The sequence below is a fragment of the Lithobates pipiens genome, unplaced genomic scaffold (assembly GCF_037356315.1).
Source record: "Lithobates pipiens isolate NorthernLeopardFrog02 unplaced genomic scaffold, aLitPip1_a1.2 Scaffold_8, whole genome shotgun sequence".
Classification (NCBI taxonomy): Eukaryota; Metazoa; Chordata; class Amphibia; order Anura; family Ranidae; genus Lithobates; species Lithobates pipiens.
This window is the reverse complement of record NW_027507903.1, coordinates 219992476-220012182: the sequence shown is the minus strand read 5'-3', so window position 1 is coordinate 220012182 and position 19707 is coordinate 219992476. Positions and strand designations below refer to the sequence as shown.

The following is a 19707-nucleotide window of genomic DNA, read 5'->3' as shown; positions in this document are numbered from 1 at the left end:
GTTGCTAAACAATAAGCAGCGGGCTTCAGAACACAGGTCCTTTATTACTTATTGTATAATCGCTGCAAGGAGATTGGTGGCAGCGGCTTGGAAACAGAAGGACCCTCTTGAGTTCATGTCCTTTGTGTATAATTTAAACATGCAAACACAATCTGAATGAATGTTTGCCATCAAAATGGTAAGCAACAGGCCTTTTGGGCATAGTGGTCAACTTGGAGATACCACAGTGGATGCTTGTCTTATAAGGAATGCGGTGAACCCTACCACTCCGAATAAAATAACTTGTACATGTACAGTTTTTGCTGATCCATACTTTTTCAAAAACATTGGATATGCCCTCTCTTCTGTTTATTTGTATTTTAGAGGCGATTGTCTTATAGTATGGCAATGTACTTATACTTTATGCTGCGTGCTTCTGTATTATTTTTACTAAAAATAAATATATAAAGAGAAGAAACAAAACCAAAAAAAGGCAATAAAGATCATAGATTAAATATTCACTATGATGGAGCGTGCCTATCCTGACACACCACTTTTGTAATATCTGAGAAAAAATACACTGTGCTACTTGATTTTTGTAGTTTGACGGTGGCAGAAATAGCTCTCCTGTGCGAATCAGCGTAGGTGTATGGTGGCTCGTGCAGGCTCAGTTGCGGGAGCATGTCCCTGGGTCGGGAGGACTCTATGTTCTCTGGTGGCCCGTGATTGCCTCATACACAGGCAAAACGGGGAAATGTAAATGTAAACAAGGCATTTCCTTGTCCTGACAGGAGACATGACAGGGATCTACTATACCCAGTGGTCGGAAACAGTGATAGCTGTCATGTCCCAGCAAGCCCATCCCCCCCACAGTTAGAGGCACTCATAGGGAACACAGTTAACCCCCTTGATCGCCCCCTAGTGTTAACCCCTTCCCTGCCAGTGACATTTACACAGTATTCAGTGGCTATTTATAGCTCTGATCGCTGTATAAATGTCAATGGCCCCAACAAAGTGTCAAAAGTGTCCGATCTGTCCGCTGCAATGTTGGTGACAATAAAAATCGCGGATCACCGCCATTACTAGTAAAAAAAAAAGTGATCAAAATGTCATAAATCTATTCCCTATTTTGTAGATGCTCTAATTTTTGCGCAAACCAATCAATATACACTTATTGCGATTTCTTTTACCAAAAATATGTAGAAGAATATATAACGGCCTAAACTGATGAAGAGATTTGTTTTAAAAAAAAAAAATGTGGGATATTTATTATAGCAAATTTGTCGCTCTTTTTTGTTTATAGCGCAAAATATAAAAACTGTAGGGGCGATCAAATATTACCAGAAAAAAGCTCTATTTGTGGGAAAAAAAGGACGTCAATTTTGTTTGGGTACAGCGTCGCACACTGCACAATTGTCAGTTAAAGGGACACAGTGCCAAATCGCAAAAAAAGCTCTGGTCATTAAGGGGGTAAAACCTTCTGAGGTTGAAGTGGTTAAAGAAATGCAGATTGAAATTACTGACACATACAGTTAATAAATTGGAATACATTTATTATCATACAAAATTTTTATTTTTACACAAGAGAGTCTGTGGATGAAACAGAACATGCACATTTTGTGTTAGCATGTGTTACTTGTCTGGAGGTCATTGATCAAGGACTAAGGCACAATTCTCATGCTCTCTTGTGTCAATTATAAAGCACAACGGGGTCACAATATGAAGACAAATACTTCCTTCATGAATGTAGACAAATTACTATGTCTAAGTTGAAGCATTTTTTTTTTCGCTATATAAATTGACACAACACAGAATTATGTCACAGTGATTTTTCCCTTGATAAACGACCATCACAGCCACTGGTAAGCTTTTCTATCCCAAGATTCTGTGCCATTGTGCTTTAATGTTTGATCTGTATAAATTCTTTTTAATTCTTCAGGTCTGATCAACACACAATAACATGTTGTGCTGTAGAGGTGGATGGGTTACAGAATGTACAGTAAGTAATGGAAAAACTAGGAGTGTGGGTACACAGCTGCCAAACTTGTGCTTTATTCCTATCATTTCTAAAAGAAGGAATGGCAAAATATAACATACGGCACAAGTTCAAGAAGTCTGCAGTAAGTACAATAGTTCACAATGTTGTTTTCACAGCAAAATAAATGCATTTCAGTAGATCTCCTAAAAAATATCATGCACTCCATTAGCTATATCTTTTTTTTTCTTATCTTACCCAGTGCAACATACCTCTGCTTTATATCTTTGTAACATCTAGAAGCATAACGCATCTAATCTTTCTGTATATTTACAAATTGAACAAAATATCTACATACAAAAGCTTACTTAAAATTAAACTTGATGCAAGTTATGAAAAAGCAATTTATTGGCAAATGAAACTGAGCATTGCTTCAACCATAGGCTGTTATATAATTTTTTATGAAGCTAAACCACAGTATTGGAAAAGTTGACGTACTCAAAGGAAACGGTTTCATAGCGGATGCCCAATATCCGCCTCTACTAATCTTTGTTAGCAGCTTTCTCTATTGCATTCCATTTTTTTTTTTTATCATTTATTTAGTTCTGCAGGAATCTTAATCATGTTTTTCTGCAAGCTGAAGATTTTCTGAAACACCTTCCAAGGAACTGGTGGATGTGTCCTCCAGTTTTATGTGTAAAGAATGTAGGGATTTCGGTGTATGCTGTGCTTTCAGTTCTAAGTGTGATTAGTGTTTGTGCTATGCACTCTTTGCCATTCATAGAAATACCAGTAAACAGTGGATCTGCAGCAGCAATTTACAATATAGAAGATTACTCTCCATTTCAGTATAACATTTATCATATTTTTTTTTAATAATTTACACAATTTACATTTTTGGCAATCAAAATACTGTAGTTCACTAGTCAAACTTTGCTCTTTTATCCAGCCAAGCAGTGCATCATGGAATGCATCTCAAATAAAGGCACTGAACAGTATGCTTGCAGGTTCGTAATGCTGATCATGGCATTCCAATGTTCCCTCAGTGACTGAAAAATACAAATCCCAGAATGCATTGCAAAGCATATTACTTGTTCATTCTAAATAACCTGATTGATACATGGTGTACAAAATACAATGTGTAATACTTTATATGTTAAAGGCGATAAAATAATGGGCGCAGAGAGATTATATTTGGGTTGGAGTAAGCATCAGCAAATGCAAGTGTCATACTTAAATTATTTAGCCATCATATATATATGTTCTAGTCTTTTATAAAGACATGGTATATATTATACAATAAATTCACCAATTTCACCAGCAATGTCTATATAGACATTGAAGTTTTACACACTGTAACACTACTATAATACTGACAAAGGAAACGGACTCTATACCCAGGTGTCAGAGCAAGGACTGCATAACAAAGGACCATACCATGGCATACATACACTAGTTTGTATTTGAAATGTGTACCATTTCATGCATTTACAGTTTTCATGAAGGAAAGAGGATTTTAGGCTTCTTTCATCTTGCTACATTGTAGATTCTGTGTCAGTTCCTGCACACTGTAGAAAACAATTACGCTTTGAACAAGAAGATGACATTGTACTGTCACACTGACATCCAGTATCACTTACAACAGTTTGTGTTTTGATTGTATTGTATTGTTCAATGTATGAATATGCCTCTACATAGTGTTTCCATATAACCACTGAATGATAACTGAGTGCACTGAATGAAACATGGCAGTCTGCAAAAGAGAATGTGACCAAGTGGAAATGTCTACACAAAGGAGTTCATAGCGTTCACAGGAGATGGAGCTTCTGAACTTTCATTGCCTTCTACAGGCTCTTTTTCTTTTTTTCCACTGTATTGTCCTATAAAGGAACCATCTTCATTGAACTGACCATTTACTCCTTCCCCGTAGTCAACTAAACTGTCATCGCTGTCTTCTTTCTTCACCGTTCTATCTGACGGAGTCCGGCTTCCTTTTTTAAGAGGTTTGTTATCTTCAGCATCGCTGACAGAGGAAAAAAAAAGCATAACTTGAGAAAGCATGAACATATAATAAATATAATATAACGCTTATTAGTATTACACAAATGGCACAAACTTGCAGTAGCTTGTTGCGCATAATCATTTTCTTAAACTACATCTTAAAAACACATGCTTTGCCATTGACTACAGCATATTTGTGATTCTTGTCAGTGCATTATAATAATTGTCTATAAACTGTCCTATATAAACATGATCATAGTAGGAGAGATAGAGGAAAGACAACTATTTCTTAATGTACTTTAATACTCAGATGTACAGACTATGCATCTTACTGACACTGTAAACATCTAAGATTTTCAACGTATAATAAACATTTGCAAATGCTATATCAAACATTTATCACGCTAAACAAGGAAAGTCATAGGATAAATGTCAAGCTTTGTATAAATGTTGCAAACCGCTCCTACCTTTCAATTAACCTATATATCCCATAGCAAAAATAAAGAAAATAAATAAATACAAATCACCTAAGAAATAGAAATCATTATTTGAACATGAAATTAGAAAGCTTGATTGCAAACAATTTTTATATTATGATATAGGCAAAAGTAAAGCACAATAGTCTGTAAAACTCTAAATATTACCCAAACATCATAATAAACAATTTATGTTATAAAGTTATGGGGGTTTATTTACTAAAAACAAATAGACAGTGAATTTGCATTCTTCAAGGGAATTTTCCCTAGAGCTTAGTACATGTGCTGAAAATTCACTTAGCAAAAAATACCCAATCACATGCAAGGAAAATAAAAAATATATAGTTTTGCTTGCACATTATTGGATGATGGAAGTCAGGAGAGCTTCACCTCATTCACTAAGTGAAAAGAGAACTTTGCAAACTGAACAGGCTATTTGCCATTAGTAAATCAACCCCATGGTGTCTGATTTACTACAGTGTGAATGAGCGAATACTGGGCCCGACTTTATATGTGATACTAAAATATAACACTAATTACAAGTAGAAGTATGCACAGTTCTGGTGAGATTCAAGCTTAACATCCCAAGCGAAGTGAGGGATGAAGTGAATCTATGCTTGTGTCTAACATCCAGTTATGGCAAAAGAAATCAACTTTTTGCATATTCCTCAGCACATAACTAGGCATTTGAACGGAACACATTACCTTCATAAAAAGCCTCCTAAAATCTTTGAGGCAGCCCTTGATTTAGTCAGTGAAATGAAAAGCATCTGACATTCTGATAAAAAAAATGTATGTATTATTTTTTAAGTTCAATTCATCTCACTTTTGGTTAGAGAGAGGATTTAGAGATGGTATATATCTTTCAGGTACAAAGGAACTGGTAAGGCGTGCCTTATCTGAAGTACATCTTCATCAGTTGTGTGACAGGGGTTGTTTGGAAGATACTTCTGTGCTCCTGATCCTATAATGTGCCCATATAATATGCCTGGCCATAGGCACTACAGGTGGCTGGACATATATTGTCCAGCTGCTGATTAATAAAACTGATTGATGCAAAGTGCATCAATAAGTGTAAATCCTGTTTTTATTCTGCAATTAGCATTTGCAACAAAATCACTTCATAATTTTACCTCTGCCAACAGACAACTGCCTCTACTAGTCAGAGAGCAGATTGTTTTACTTATTCATTTAAAAAATGAAATGCAAATAAAAGTGGAAGTGTTGTCATTGAAAGACAAGCTGTCATTTTTCTAAGACACTTTGGAAAATAAAATAAAAACCTGTCTGATTGTTAAAGGCATCTTCAATAGCTTCTAGGATTTTTTTTTTTAATTACAGAAATTAAGCCAAAAACGTAGAATTTACAGTTAAACTTTTACCTGTATTCACCAAATGTGCCATCATCTTCTTTCATAGGCTGAATTTCAGGATCTGCATGAGCATCCTCTTTTTCTTTAACTTTAACATAAAAGCACAATAAGATTGAATTAATGGGGAGACACACTGATATTCTACCACAAAAGAGAATTCATTACATACAGAATTATTTTTTAAAGGATAACTAACTTTAGGTCTATGTCACACTAGGACTCAACTCACCTTCTCCTATGGAGTCAATAACTTATTGTGCAAACCAGCAAAGGGTGCCTCTATCACCGCTTCCTTGCATTTCAGCTAACAAGGGAGTGACTTCTTTTAGAGAAAGTGGTAGTTAAATAAAGGTGCAGATCCTTTAATTAGCCTTGTCCCTACATGATCTACAAACATATTTTTCTTTCTTGCAGGTATCAGCATGTTTGTGACACCACAACCTGTACCCTACCCAGACGGGTTTCTTTCTTGCACAGGAAGCTGCTTATGACCACATCCAAATGAAGAAAAGAAAATATTGCACACCACTTCAACTAAAAACGCCTTTCCTTTATTCTGGAACAGAATATGAGATAAAGTTATGTTGAGTTTCCAGTTGTACTCCTGCTGTGTAAAAGAGCACAACAGTTTTATCGTGTAATTCTATGTTGAGTTGGAACAAAGGACATAGGTTGTTGGTTAATGCAGCGTGATATTTTCTCTTTTTCCCTATTAGGTTATTGTTGAGGTTGGGAAGGAGCCTAGCTCTGACCCTACATACTGTATGGACCAATCTGGAGCAGATTTTACAAATTGCGCTTCTGACCACACTTACAGGAAATTGTGCTCATTCAAACCATTAGGTTTAGTTGTTAGGTTATCCTTTCAAATGTGATGATTCAGTTTAGAAGCTCCAGTTGCAGGATAAGTTGAGAATACAAAATGAAGGCTTAGTTAAGTGTCTGGGCTTAGCATAGAGGTTAGTTTAAGTATGTGTAGGGTTCAAGACCTAGAGGTTTAAGAAGTAGGTGCTGGGGTATAGCTAGTTTTTGGGGAAAGGAGGGGGAGAATAAAATCCAACTCCAAACCCCCCTCACTGGAACACCTATAGAACCTTTTTAGAAAAATCTTTATACATACATTTTCTACAGAAGAGTCAATCTATCTTCTTCCTCTGGCATTGGGTGGATTTTGAATGTTGCAGGGAGCTGTGCCATATATGAGATTGTGCTGCTCTCTGCAGCATTCTCCCATGAGTCCAGGGAAGCCTGATTGGTTCTGCATGCTTTGGGCTCAGAATAAGTGGGTTAAATCACACTTTGCAATGTTCAATCCAGAAGAGGACTGGCTCTGGATTGCAGTATCAGGTGAGTCTGTGGGGTACAGTACTGAAGAGAAGGTAAGTATTTGCAGCCAGAGCTGCATTTTTTATTTCTATACATGCCAAGGACGGAGATTTAAATTTTTTATTTAAGCTGGGCTTGGGATTTAAGTGCTAAGGGCTCTCTTTAAGGCTTAACACTGAGGGTGAGGATTAAGATTGTTAGATTAAGGGGCGCATTTTACAGGAGTTAAGGGTAAAGACATTTTTAAAACTCAAGTGCCTAGGTCTATCATCTAAGACTGGATGTCTGAAGTGAACATGGGTTACTTCACCTCACTTCATACTTTAGTAAATGGGGCCAGTGTGTGAAGTGAGGCAGCTGACAGTATAGCAACTATTGGAGTTCAGAGGACCCATGATACCTGAAAAAGTCAGACTAAGAATCTGCCATAAAAAGGTCTTTGCATTTATAAAAACATAAGAACATCAAGAATCTTGGATAGACCTGGTAGTAACGGGTTACCCTAAGTGATAGATGTTGTTTTAACATTAAAAAAATGCAACAAGTCCCGTTAGTTCTTCTCAAACAATTATTAAAAGATAAACTGACGTCAGATACAGACAGTGTCAATTATTTTCTATGGGAGCAGTGGTCACACACACATGTCATAATACAGAGGATTTTGACTGCAATGAAAGACACTTAATCCCTTACTGCTAAATCTGCCATGGCTTCATCTCCATGCTGCTTTCTTAAAACCAACTCTATGAGAGGACTTCTAATTCTGTTCATATAGTCCTGTTATTTACACCGCTCTGCTGATATTTCTCTGCTGTTGATTAGTGACACAGCCTAGTTACTACTTCAACCGCCTGTGGTTGAACAGTGAATTCACCCTGTCAGCATGTTCTTTTTCAGTACATACGACAACAAAACAACTGAGTACAGACCCAACTACTACCCTCCCCTTGCCTATACTTAGCGCTGCAGTATAGGGGATAATTAGAGGCTGACATCAATTCAAATTAGTTTATACTAATTACCTTTAAAATATAGTACATTACAGTTTTAAAATAAATACAGAAGTACATTTATTGGTGTTTTTTTTTACATCTGGAGTTCTGCTTTAACAAACAGAAATGTGTAAGCCTTACCTGGGTACTTTCCTCCTTTGTTTCTTCGTATAAAACAAACAATCAATAAAACTAATATCAAGAGGGCTACCGCACACATGAGACCAATAAACCATCCTTGCGTTGCAATGTCAACTTGCCGACTTGCCATGGCTGTAGAATGTAAACAGATAGTAAGGTACAGGACTTAGAGGCATATTTCACAATCAATATTAGAGAGAAACATAAAAAAAGCACAGTCAAACCTCAGCATCAAAAAATCCCCAAGACACAGCACACATATGGTGGGAAAAGTCCTCTTACTAACACCAGAGGCCATTTTAATGTATTCAAAGTACAGACAATGTGCTGAAGGGCCCTTAACATTGCTATATAACTCAACCCTATACATAGCCCTTTGTAATTGTCAGTGTGTTCTCAGAATAGTACAGTATATTTCTTTATCATTTGTTCTAAACATACTGAATTTAAAACAAGAAGAGAATGAAAAATTATTCTTTTAACAAACCAAGTGATCCAACTAGCAAGATGCACTTGCAAAAGGAAAAATACTCTACGTAGCAGACATAACAGACCACTTATCGTGTAATTTGTGCACGCACAAAGTAGGTCATACGCTGACTGGCTTAAATTATTAAATTAAGTGAATGGAGTTTTAGGGCAGTTCCTGTAATTATAAATACCTGAATACTGCAATGAATTGCAAACAATGCACATGGGATAAAGTTAGATTTCTCTAAGCATTACGCCTAAGTACATGCGTTATTAAAAACATTCATAGGCAAGTATGTGGATGTTTCAGAGGATAACATATTTCAAATCATGAATATATCAGTTTATTTTAAAACAATATTGCCCATACACAACTGACTTATTCTCTAGCTACCCTTAAAAGGAAAGGGTCAATCTACATTGTTTTCCAAGATTGCACATTACTATATGGGCTCATGCACACTGCACATGCACTTTCTTCGTTCAGGACCTTTCGCCTGGATGCATTTGCCTCTGTACGTGTTTACCTTCATACAGCTACCTACACCAGGGGCACCAAATATATCAGTGAGTTTATGCTGTGAAGAGGAAGATGCCCATGTGCATGAGCTCAATAGGAGTCACGTTTTTCATATGAAAATAATATTCAGATGAGTATGTATACCACAATGTTGCAGTATCCTTCCGCATTTATTATTCTGTGTATGCATAAATACTGCATTCTTAGAAATAAAACCAATTAATCTACTGTGTATAATCAAGCAAAACATCAATACCGTGTGCTGCAAGTAGTGATGGTAATATGCAATATGATTTCTTTAAATGCTTAGACAGTTGTGAATGTGTTATATAGGTAAGGCAAAAAGCAAGACAGTATGTATTTCCTACTAGTGTCCATTTTAGGAAAGTCACTATAGTTTTAGTAAAGCAATCCTAGCAACAGGCCTGTGTCACTAGACAGATCCATGGAACTGGAACTTTCTGCCCATGTTCCAACATATGAACAAATCTCCTGCATGGCTCGGTTTTTATTATACAATAATCTGATGAGCTCATACATTACATGTGTGCATCCACTTTCAGTATTTTCAGTACTTGATAACATAATTTTAATACATTTTGGCATTGTTCTGTGTATATTTTAGGAGCTTGGGATTTTCATAATACAGAAAGTCCTTACTAGCAGTAAACAATCTTTTCATGATACTAATCACCCACAATGTGGCAAGCACTTACAAAAGTATGTAGATCACCTCGTATTTCATTTCATGCATAATTCTAATTAAAAGACAAATAGTAACCTGATATTCATTTAAATGACAGGTACCAGATAACACAAGGAACAACACAAGTAAAAGGTTGCTTCCATTGGTAAAAGCATTACTTGGCTCCAACTTTTCAACACCACCATACCTAAACAATTAACAGCCTTATCCCTTTAAGGCATGCATTCACTTTACCTAAAAAAAAATACACACTTCATACTTTTTCTGTTTTAAACACACAAACACACAAATAGTAAATGCTTATGTCAACAGGAAAAGAATCACACATATTTCTCTCTCTAATTCTCAGACAATACATTTCTTTAAGTTGCATTTGTTGGAAGGACATTTTCACAAGTTTCTTCCACTTCTTATTGCTCAAATTGATTGGCTGCTGACATTTCTCTCTTGTTGCTTGTGAAATTTTTGAATTGATACTGCTTATTTTTTTTCTTGGAAGCATGCAGAAATATAGATACGTTTATGTGAGGCACAGGAGTCACAGATATGCCTCACCTGGACCTGTCTGAAATGTTTCTTCTGCATACAATTCATTGTGATCATCAGAATAAACTTGCACTTTATATGATGTTCCAGGAGATAAACCTTTTATTACCAAAGCACTCCGAGTACTATTTACAGATTCCTCTTTCCAGTCTTCTTTGCCTAGAAGAGTTTCAGGACAACACAGGAAACACTCATTGAACGGTCCATATGTAAGTCTAGATGCTTCTGACTGTACTGTACTAGAGTAACATGCATACCAAGGCTGTACAGGATTTTGTATAGAAAGCATGCAATATCTAGTTAGCTCACCACGCAACAAATCTTGAATCTGCAGTTTTGAAAATGTTAATAGTATTGAAAAGGATGTACTGCCCATTCTTTCACGAAGGTAAATGTAGACATATAGTTTATTTTGGAAAACAATTTTAACTTTTAAAAAGCAGCAGGCCCAATTTATGCCTGCAGGCCCAGATTTTTACCTTACAGAATGTCAGACTGCATCCTTGAATCATCAAAGTTTGTTTGGCCCAAACCCACAGAAGACACATGACAGCAGGCCACTGTCCCAATCAGTTGTGGTCTTAAAATTCTCCGCCCCATAGTCAAACGTACTAAAGGGGCAGGGGTGCTGATGAGATCACTGACCTAATATGGCCACATGCTTACATAATTGTCAGCACACATTTTCCTGAACTTTGTACAAAGTATTGCAATTATTTAATTATATATATATTGTTTGAGCCTTGCAGGCAACATTATTGACCTAATATGGCCATATCTGGTCAATGGCATTGTCTAAATAGAGCCCAGTGGCCATTTTAGGTTATTGATGTCATGATGTCACCAGCATTTCCACCCCTTTGCTATGTGTGGCTGTGAGATGGAGCCACAGCTGTTTGATAGGCGGTCTGTTGTGACAGTTTACTCTGGGTTCGAGATGAACTCAGTTCTGCCCCAAACATTAGTGCACCCCTAATCACAATTTTTTGAGGTAATAACACAGACCATTAACAGTGGTAAAACAGATTTACATGTAGAGTAAACAGATCATCAATGGTTGTAAACTAAACATATCAGTTGAGGAACAAGAAGACTTTACACTTCCTTTAAAAATAAAGGGGTGTAATTATAAGCATTTTCGTTTACCTATAGCAATATAGATATGACTGATCAAGTGAAGTGTTACAGATATTTTAAGATCTACAGGGGCTTCATAATGTTTTTATATACCCTATTTAAAGTAAGAGCATCCCTACATCATCATACAGCAGGGCAACTAGATCAATCTATGCACTGTGCATCTTTACTAGGGGTCTGTATGTGAATAGAGGTTATACTGAGGCGTACTTTGTGTATTGAACTTTAATATATTATATATTAATATTTTGCTTTGATTCATCAATTTACTGAAAGATAATGTATGGTCGTGTATGTTTTATTTGTTTAAAAATGTAAAAATAAAAATATGGGGGAAAAATGCTGCTTGGTCATCAACATAAATGCTCAATGCACAAAGCTAAAACATTAGGATAAGAATAGTAATTTTAAACAATTATTTTATTTTCTGCCAAGTCCTTAGAGATTTGACAATTATAGTAACATGGATAAAATAAAGATCCTTGTGTTGAAGCTTTGAGAGTAGAGCCTAAAATCTCTGAATAAAGCTGAATAAAAACTGTTATACATCTTTCATCACAACAAACTACAGGTCCCTTAGTAACCTAACGTCACAATCAATAATAGAGATTGTAGTCAGTGTTCTGGGAGAAAAGTAGCAAGCACCAAACTATGATGTCTTTGCATCTGTTAATAGAAACAAATTGTCCTGATCCATGGGATGAGCATGGCCTATTCTGCATCTGTTGATGTAATCTCTGAGAGAATTGATGCTGAAAGACATTTAATATGAAGACAACTCCCTTGCAATTTAGCAATAAATTGGGAACAAAGGAGTGAAATGCAAGGGAAAATTACATTTGTCCTATCTACCCTGGGTGCGTAAAGTGTAGTGTATAAGTAACGGGAAACTGCTAAACATAGAATTACTTGCAATGATAAGAGATGTATTAAACATATGAATTAGGAAAAATATAGGTTTAAATTTCACTACATCATTTATGATTATTATTTTGTGGAATCTTGGAAAAAGAGGTGTATAATTATAAAGGGATGGGGGGAATCATGAATGAGGAGCATTGATCTGTATATGTATGTGAGACACTTATGCCGCGTACAGACGATCGGACATTCCGACAACAAAATCCTGGATTTATTTCCGACGGATGTTGGCTCAAACTTGTCTTGCATACACAAGGTCGCACAAATGTTGTCGGAAATGCCGAATGTCAAGAACACGGTGACGTACAACTCGTACGACGAGCCGAGAAAAATTAAGTTCAATAGTCAGTGCAGCTCTTCTGCTTGATTCCGAGCATGCGTGGAATTTTGTGCGTCGGAATTGTATGCCCACAATCGGAATTTACGACAATGGATTTTGTTGTCGGAAAATTTGAGAACCAGCTCTCAAATTTTGTTTGTCGGAAATCCCAACAAAAAATGTCTGATGGAGCCTAAACACAGTCAGAATTTCCAACAACAAGCTCACATTGAACATTTGTTTGCAGAAATTCCGACCACATGTACGCGGCATTAGAATGTCTACTTTGTATTTTGTAGACTTATCTTTTCTTTAAGGAGAATATTAGCAATGTCCCACATATGTAACAGGCATAATGTGTCCCAGTGGCCCTAACAACATACCAAAGACCTCACTGTGAAGTTTGACAACATTTTATATTAAATCACAATTCTTTGGAAGTTTCATTCTGTTCATGAGCCATCATCTTAAACCACTCTAAATTTGAGAGTACAGATACAATTTTGCCTCCTTACCAGAGAGGTTATGTTTACAGAGGGCTCTAGTTATTTTTTGATTTGGGGAATTATGAATGCATGAGACCACACACTACATAAATATTTTTTTTATTATTTGATGGTAAGGATGCCCAGTCATTAAAGTAACCTTCACCTTGGTCTCCCCTTGGTCTGTGTCTGTTAACATGTCTGATTTAACAGTATATATATATATATATATATATATATATATATATATATATATATATATATATGGCTGGAATTGTTTTTTTTAAAAAGGTATACACATAATTATAAGCACTAGCTTTATAGTGAATCTGTCAAATGTGAGACAAGATTAGAGATAATTATTTTCTTTTTAAAATGTTGTCATTACTGAGTAATACGTTGTGGCAAATTTTATGTAAATCTCTTAGCAGATAACAGCATCTCAACTTGATAGAAAATGCATGGAGTGGATCTCTTAGATGCTCTGTTCCTGGATGATGAAGAGAATTATTTAACACAGCAACATCCAGAGTAAATTTATCACACTGTTACAATAGGCTCAGGAAAAATAGGCTTCTGTTGTAGATGACAGATTCTCTTTAAAGCCCATCCCCTTACTGATGTAAACCTAAAAACATGCATTTTTTTAATTGTTTTTAAAGAAAACTGGACCTTACTCAGTTCTACATATTTAACAAAGAGCTTCAATTCTTGATTCTCAACATTCCACAAAATAGTAGCAGATGTTTCCGCAGCAGTGATATTCTTGATCCTGACTGGCTGGGCTGAGCATCAAGTGAGAGAAAAAGTTAAAATGTATACTAACTTCTACACTGGATGCATGCACATCTACTCAGTGCTCAATTTTTGGAGATAAGTCAAATGGATTAAAACCAGTTGCTTCTACAAATTTGGAAGAGTTCACGTTAAGAATTTTAAAGGTTCACTATTAATTTGTCAAACAAAGCAAATAAATGTATAGTAACTAGTTGAATGAGTTGATGTGACCAGACAATTATTAACAAATGTATCAAATTTAGCAGAAGGTTTGCTATTATCTCCAAAAAATAAGCTATGTATCTAGGACTACATGCAAATGTCATGCCAGATCTAAGTGTTGCTGCCATGGAAGCTGAACTGGAATATAGCCGTTGAAATCTTTTTTCTATTCTTTGGAGAAACACCTAGGGCAGTGATGGCAAACCTTGGCACCCCAGATGTTTTGGAACTACATTTCCCATGATGCTCAACTACACCGCAGAGTGCATGAGCATAATGGAAAATGTAGTTCCAAAATATCTGGGGTGCCAAGGTTCACCATCACTGATCTAAGGTAATTCTGCCCTTCAGAAAAAGTGTGTAATTATTTGAGACAACTGTGAGATCAGTTCAATTATTTACAGAATTTCATCTTTTTGCTATCTGAACTAGAATTGCTCTAGATCAGGGGGTCTCCAAAACTATGGCCCCCCCTGTTGTTTAGAAACTACAATTCTCATCATGCCTAGTCATATCTGTGAATGTCAGGGTTTTAGAATGCCTCATGAGATGTGTAATTTCACAATAGCTGAAGGAAAATAGTTTGGAGAACCCTGCTCTAGATCAAAATGAGCTCTTGAGTAGATTTAAAATGTATGCATTTCTAAAAATGAAAAGATGCATCAAAAATCAGTAAAGAATTATTATGCTGCGTAGGCAGTTTCGTGGGAAAAATGTAGGGACAGAACTAAAAGCTTGGAAATGATTAGCCAATGGAGCCCAGAGACATTAACAACCAGGCACTGAAAGCAGGCAATAACGAGGAGTACACCCTAGCAACTAATGACTTTGTATATCCCAAGCTGCCTTATTATATGACAGCAGTTCCTAATGATTCTACTTTTTTAGTCAATTGGCACAAAGCTTTTTATGGATGCAGTGTTACTTTACTACATGCGGTCTTTTTAAATGTTCACATTTTTGTAATAGGACTGAAATTGTCCACGCTTAAAAAAGATCAAAAACAATGTTTAAAATAATAGCCTGTAAATCTATATGTGTAAAACCTACCATGTTTTAATAGGTTTTTATGGTAGGAAATAATGTATATCCAGCCATTAAGTCGCTGATCAAAGGTTTTACATTTTAATTTTAATTTCCTTCTTTCAGAAAGTATACCCTATAACAGGGGTAGGCAACCTCGGCCCTCCAGCTGTGGTGAAACTACAAATCCCATCATGCCTCTAGGATTCATGCCTGTGATTGTTAGGGTCTTGTAATGTCTCATGGGGCTTGTCATTTCAAAACAGCTGGAGGGCCGAGGTTGCCTACTGTTGCCCTATATGGTGATAACTGTGTAAAAGCAGACCTTATAGAATAGTCAAATATAAACACAGTAATACTATTCCATTTCAGGTTAATATCATTACATGCCACAGTTGCTAGCATTGCTATCTGCTTAAGATATTTCCTGCACTTCCTTGTGTAGTAGTTCATTCTAAAACTACAATCCCAATTCCAAAAATATAGTTGGGACACCGTAAAATCTACATAAAAACAGAATGCAATGATTTGCAAATTTCATAAACCCATATTTTATTCACATATCAAATGTACCATTTTAAGAAAACAAATAAGGTAATTTTTTAATTGATGGCAGCAACACATCTTAAAATAGTTGGGACAGAGCTATGTTTACCACAGTGTAGCATCCTCTCTTTTTTTTAACAACACTCGTAAATGTCTGGGAAGTGAGGAGACCTGTTGCTGGAGTATTAAGAGAGAAATGTTGTCCCATTCTTGCCTGATACAAAACTGCTAACTGCTCTACAGTCCTTGGTCTTCTTTGTTAATTTTTTTGTTTTAAGATGCATCAAATATGTTCAATTGGAGAAAGGTCTGGACTGCAGACAGGCTAATTAAGCACCAGGACTCTTCTACCACAAAGTCATGCTTTTGTCATAGATTTAGTATTCAATTTAGCATTGTCCTGCTGAAATATGCAATGCCTTGCCTGAAAAAAGATGCTGCCTGAATGGGAGTATATGCTGCTCCAAAACCTGTGTGTATATATATATATATCTCTTTCAGCATTGATGCTTTCCAGGTGTGCAAGCTGCCTATTCCATATGCACCCTCATACCATCAGAGATGCAGGCTTTTGAACTGAGTGCTGATAACAAACTGGGAGCTCCCTCTCCTCTTTAATCTGGAGGACATGGTGCTCGTGGTTGCCAAAAATAAGTTTCACTTTGCAACAGACCATTTTAAATGAGCTTTGATCTAGAGAAGATAGCAACAGTTCTGGATCATGTTTAAATATGGCTTCTTCTTTGCACGATAGGAGCTTTAACTTGCATTTTTGGATGGAACGGCAAACTGTGTTAGTTAGAGTTCCTAAGCCCATGCTGTTATGTCAATCACAGAATCATGCCTGTATTTAATGCAGCACCATCTGAGGGCCTGAAGATCATGGGCATCCAACATTGCATTTTAGCCTTGTTCCTTGGAATCTTTTGATAAAATTAAGTACTGTAGATGATGATACATTCAAAGTCTTTGTAATTTTATGTTGAAAAACATTATTCTGAAATTGTCCAATAATTGTTTGGATGCAGCTTTCCACAGAAGTGAACCTTTGCCCATTTTTTATTTCTGAGACACTCGGACTCTCTAAGATGCCCTTTTATACCCAATCATGTTACTGAGCAATTGCCAAATAACCTAATTATCTGCAAAATGTTCTTCCAGCCCTTCTTTGTTAATGCCACTTACTTTTACAGCTTTTTTGTTGCCCTGTCCAACTTTTTTGAGGTGTGTTGCTGCAGTTAATTTTAAAAATTACCTTATTTTTTCCCTTAAAATGGTACATTGTTTTCTATTGTGAATCAAATGTGGGTTTACGAGACTTGCAAATCATTCCATTCAGTTTTATGTAGATTTTACACATTTTCCCAACTTGTTTCGAAGTGGAACTTAACAATTTTAGATGTGTTTTCATATAAATGCCCTTTAAATTCAGATATCACTGTATTTGTGTTTATTGTACACACTCGATCAGGTTGAGGAAAAAAATCAAATCTATCCTGCTATAAAGAGCTATAAAAAGAATTGAATGTGCTCATATGATTGCATTATATGAGAAGCAAAGGCTTATTTTAGGGGTAACACTAACTTTTTTCCAATTTGCTCTGAAGTGTTTTGGCCAGGATTTGACTGTATAAATTCTTGAACTGTCATTTATTTGTCTTATACCTGGGCAATACAAATCTGGCAAAACAGGCAATTTTAAACTTTAAATAAATATTTGAGAGCAGTCGGATGCGTGGGCACTAATTTTATTTTTTAACCGAAAGAGGAAGAAATTTGCACTATTTGCTTGAGTTTGCTGTTAATGCCAACAGAGGAGGAAGGTGGGATTACTTTCCTTTATAATGTGTCAGCCAGTGGTGATTAGTGCAGTCTGCAGGTATCCACAAATGTGAAAATCAATGCCCTAATCAGTTGAATTAGGAGGCAAGGTACCTTTACAGTTTATACATTTTTTATGTCATAGTGGTAAATGGCAATATGCACAATTAAAAATCATAATTATCAGCCATCAATACTTCTTCTAAATTATGTGCACATCTTAAAAGGCTGGCGAATCGAAAAACGATATATCAAATGTAGGTGTTGTCATAAGCTTTCTGACTCTTCTTACATAAGCTTCTTACAACTCGGGACATTAGAGACAAGAAAACCTTGACTGTCATTCCGCCACCCCCCCCCCCCCCAATCATTCTTGTATATAAATCATATACAGGGGAGGGGGTATTCAATATTTAAAAAAATTGTTTTTAAATATTTTATTATGCTAATTATATTTTGCAAGTTACAAAAATCTGTCTGTGTGTAAAGAATATTCCAGGAGCTCACATTGATTCTTTTTACATAATCCCCTAAACTATAATTCCAAATATTTACATACTGCATGCAACAGCAGGAAATCTACTGGGAATTAACACACAGCTCGAGCCTCTAATAAATAGTAATAATGGTAAAGAAATACCCATGTAATATGTTGGATGCACAGTGTGAATGACAGCAGAGGTGGCAAAGATGTGCTCTGCCATTTTCCAAGAACATGATAGAAAGTGAGAGAAAGAGAGAGAAAGAGACATTTTTTATACCCTGTTATTAAAGCAATACATGCTTACCTGTTAAAAATAAATGCATGCAATCCTTGCAGATTACATTTATTAAATTAATACAATTAGCGTTAGAAAACTTTGATCAGTAATGTAACATTTACAATTTAGGAATACATTCATTCATGCATCCAAAACAAAGTGATGATCTGTACGGAATACTAGTAGGGCAAACACACACTTACTAAAAAGAGAAAAAAAGAGCTAAGATTTCCTTGTATTACAGGTGCATAGTAAATACTGCAAACGCGACCATATGCAAGCATACATGCATAAGCTTATTAAATCAAGCCAATTGTTAAACTAATTTCTATGTGAAATAACACTTTATTATTTTGAACTACAAGTATATGACAAGTATCTCATTAAAGTACAACATGATTAAACATGATTATGATAAAACACTATAAAAAACACAGGCTCTGCTAGCATCTTATCACACTAGCAACAAGCTAGCACTCTGGTAAAGTCTGCACATGATATTTACAAGGCTAGCCCTATTTGTGATAATAGATGCCACATGGTCAAATGTGCTCACCATATCCACTCACTGGCCACTTTATTAGGTACACTTTGCTAGTACCAGATTGGACCCCCTTTTGCCTTCAGAACTGCCCTAAATCTTTGTGGTATAGATTCAACAAGGTGTTGGAAACATTCCTCAGAGACTTTGGTCCATATTGAAATGATAGCATCACGCAGTTGCTGCAGATTTGTCGGCTGCACAATGATGATGTGAATCTCCCTTCCACCATATCTCAAGGGTTCTCTATTGGATTGAGATCTGGTGACAGTGGAGGCTATTGGTGTACAGAGAACTCATTGTCATGTTCAAGAAAACAGTGGTGAAATGATTTGAGCTTTTGACATCATAAGATGTATACGCTGTAGTCATAAGGGGATGGACATGGTCAGCAACAATACTCAGGTAGGCTGTGGCATTTAAATGATGCTCAATTGGTACAAAGGTCCCAAAGTGTGCCAAGAAAATATCCCCCACACCATTACACCACCACCACCAGCCTGAACCATTGATATAAGGCAGGATGGGTCTTTCCTTTATGTTATTTACGCTAAATTCTGACCATACCATCCGAATGTCGCAGCTGAAATCGAGACTTATCAGATCATGTAAAATTTTTCCAATTTTGGTGAGCCTGTATGAATTGTA

At 36.1% G+C, this 19707-nt stretch overlaps 1 protein-coding gene across 27 annotated transcripts in view; it reads right to left on the bottom strand.

Moving 5' to 3' along the window:
• Positions 1-1515: 1515 nt before the first annotated feature.
• The window catches only part of NRCAM (neuronal cell adhesion molecule), a 286030-nt gene continuing 267838 nt past the window's right edge, over positions 1516-19707 (bottom strand). For 18 of the 27 annotated variants that reach the window (XM_077472151.1, XM_077472158.1, XM_077472154.1 and 15 more), the window contains 6 exons: positions 18398-18454; positions 14046-14153; positions 10516-10665; positions 8264-8395; positions 5814-5892; positions 1516-3977 (listed from right to left, as the gene is read on the bottom strand). In XM_077472151.1, coding sequence (XP_077328277.1) covers positions 3740-3977; positions 5814-5892; positions 8264-8395; positions 10516-10665; positions 14046-14153; positions 18398-18454 — 764 coding nt within the window. In that variant the 3' untranslated portion in view covers positions 1516-3739. Of the gene's footprint in view, positions 3978-5809; positions 5893-8263; positions 8396-10515; positions 10666-14045; positions 14154-18397; positions 18455-19707 lie in introns of those variants that run through there. The other 9 variants (XM_077472165.1, XM_077472166.1, XM_077472167.1 and 6 more) reach the window with 2 other exon arrangements.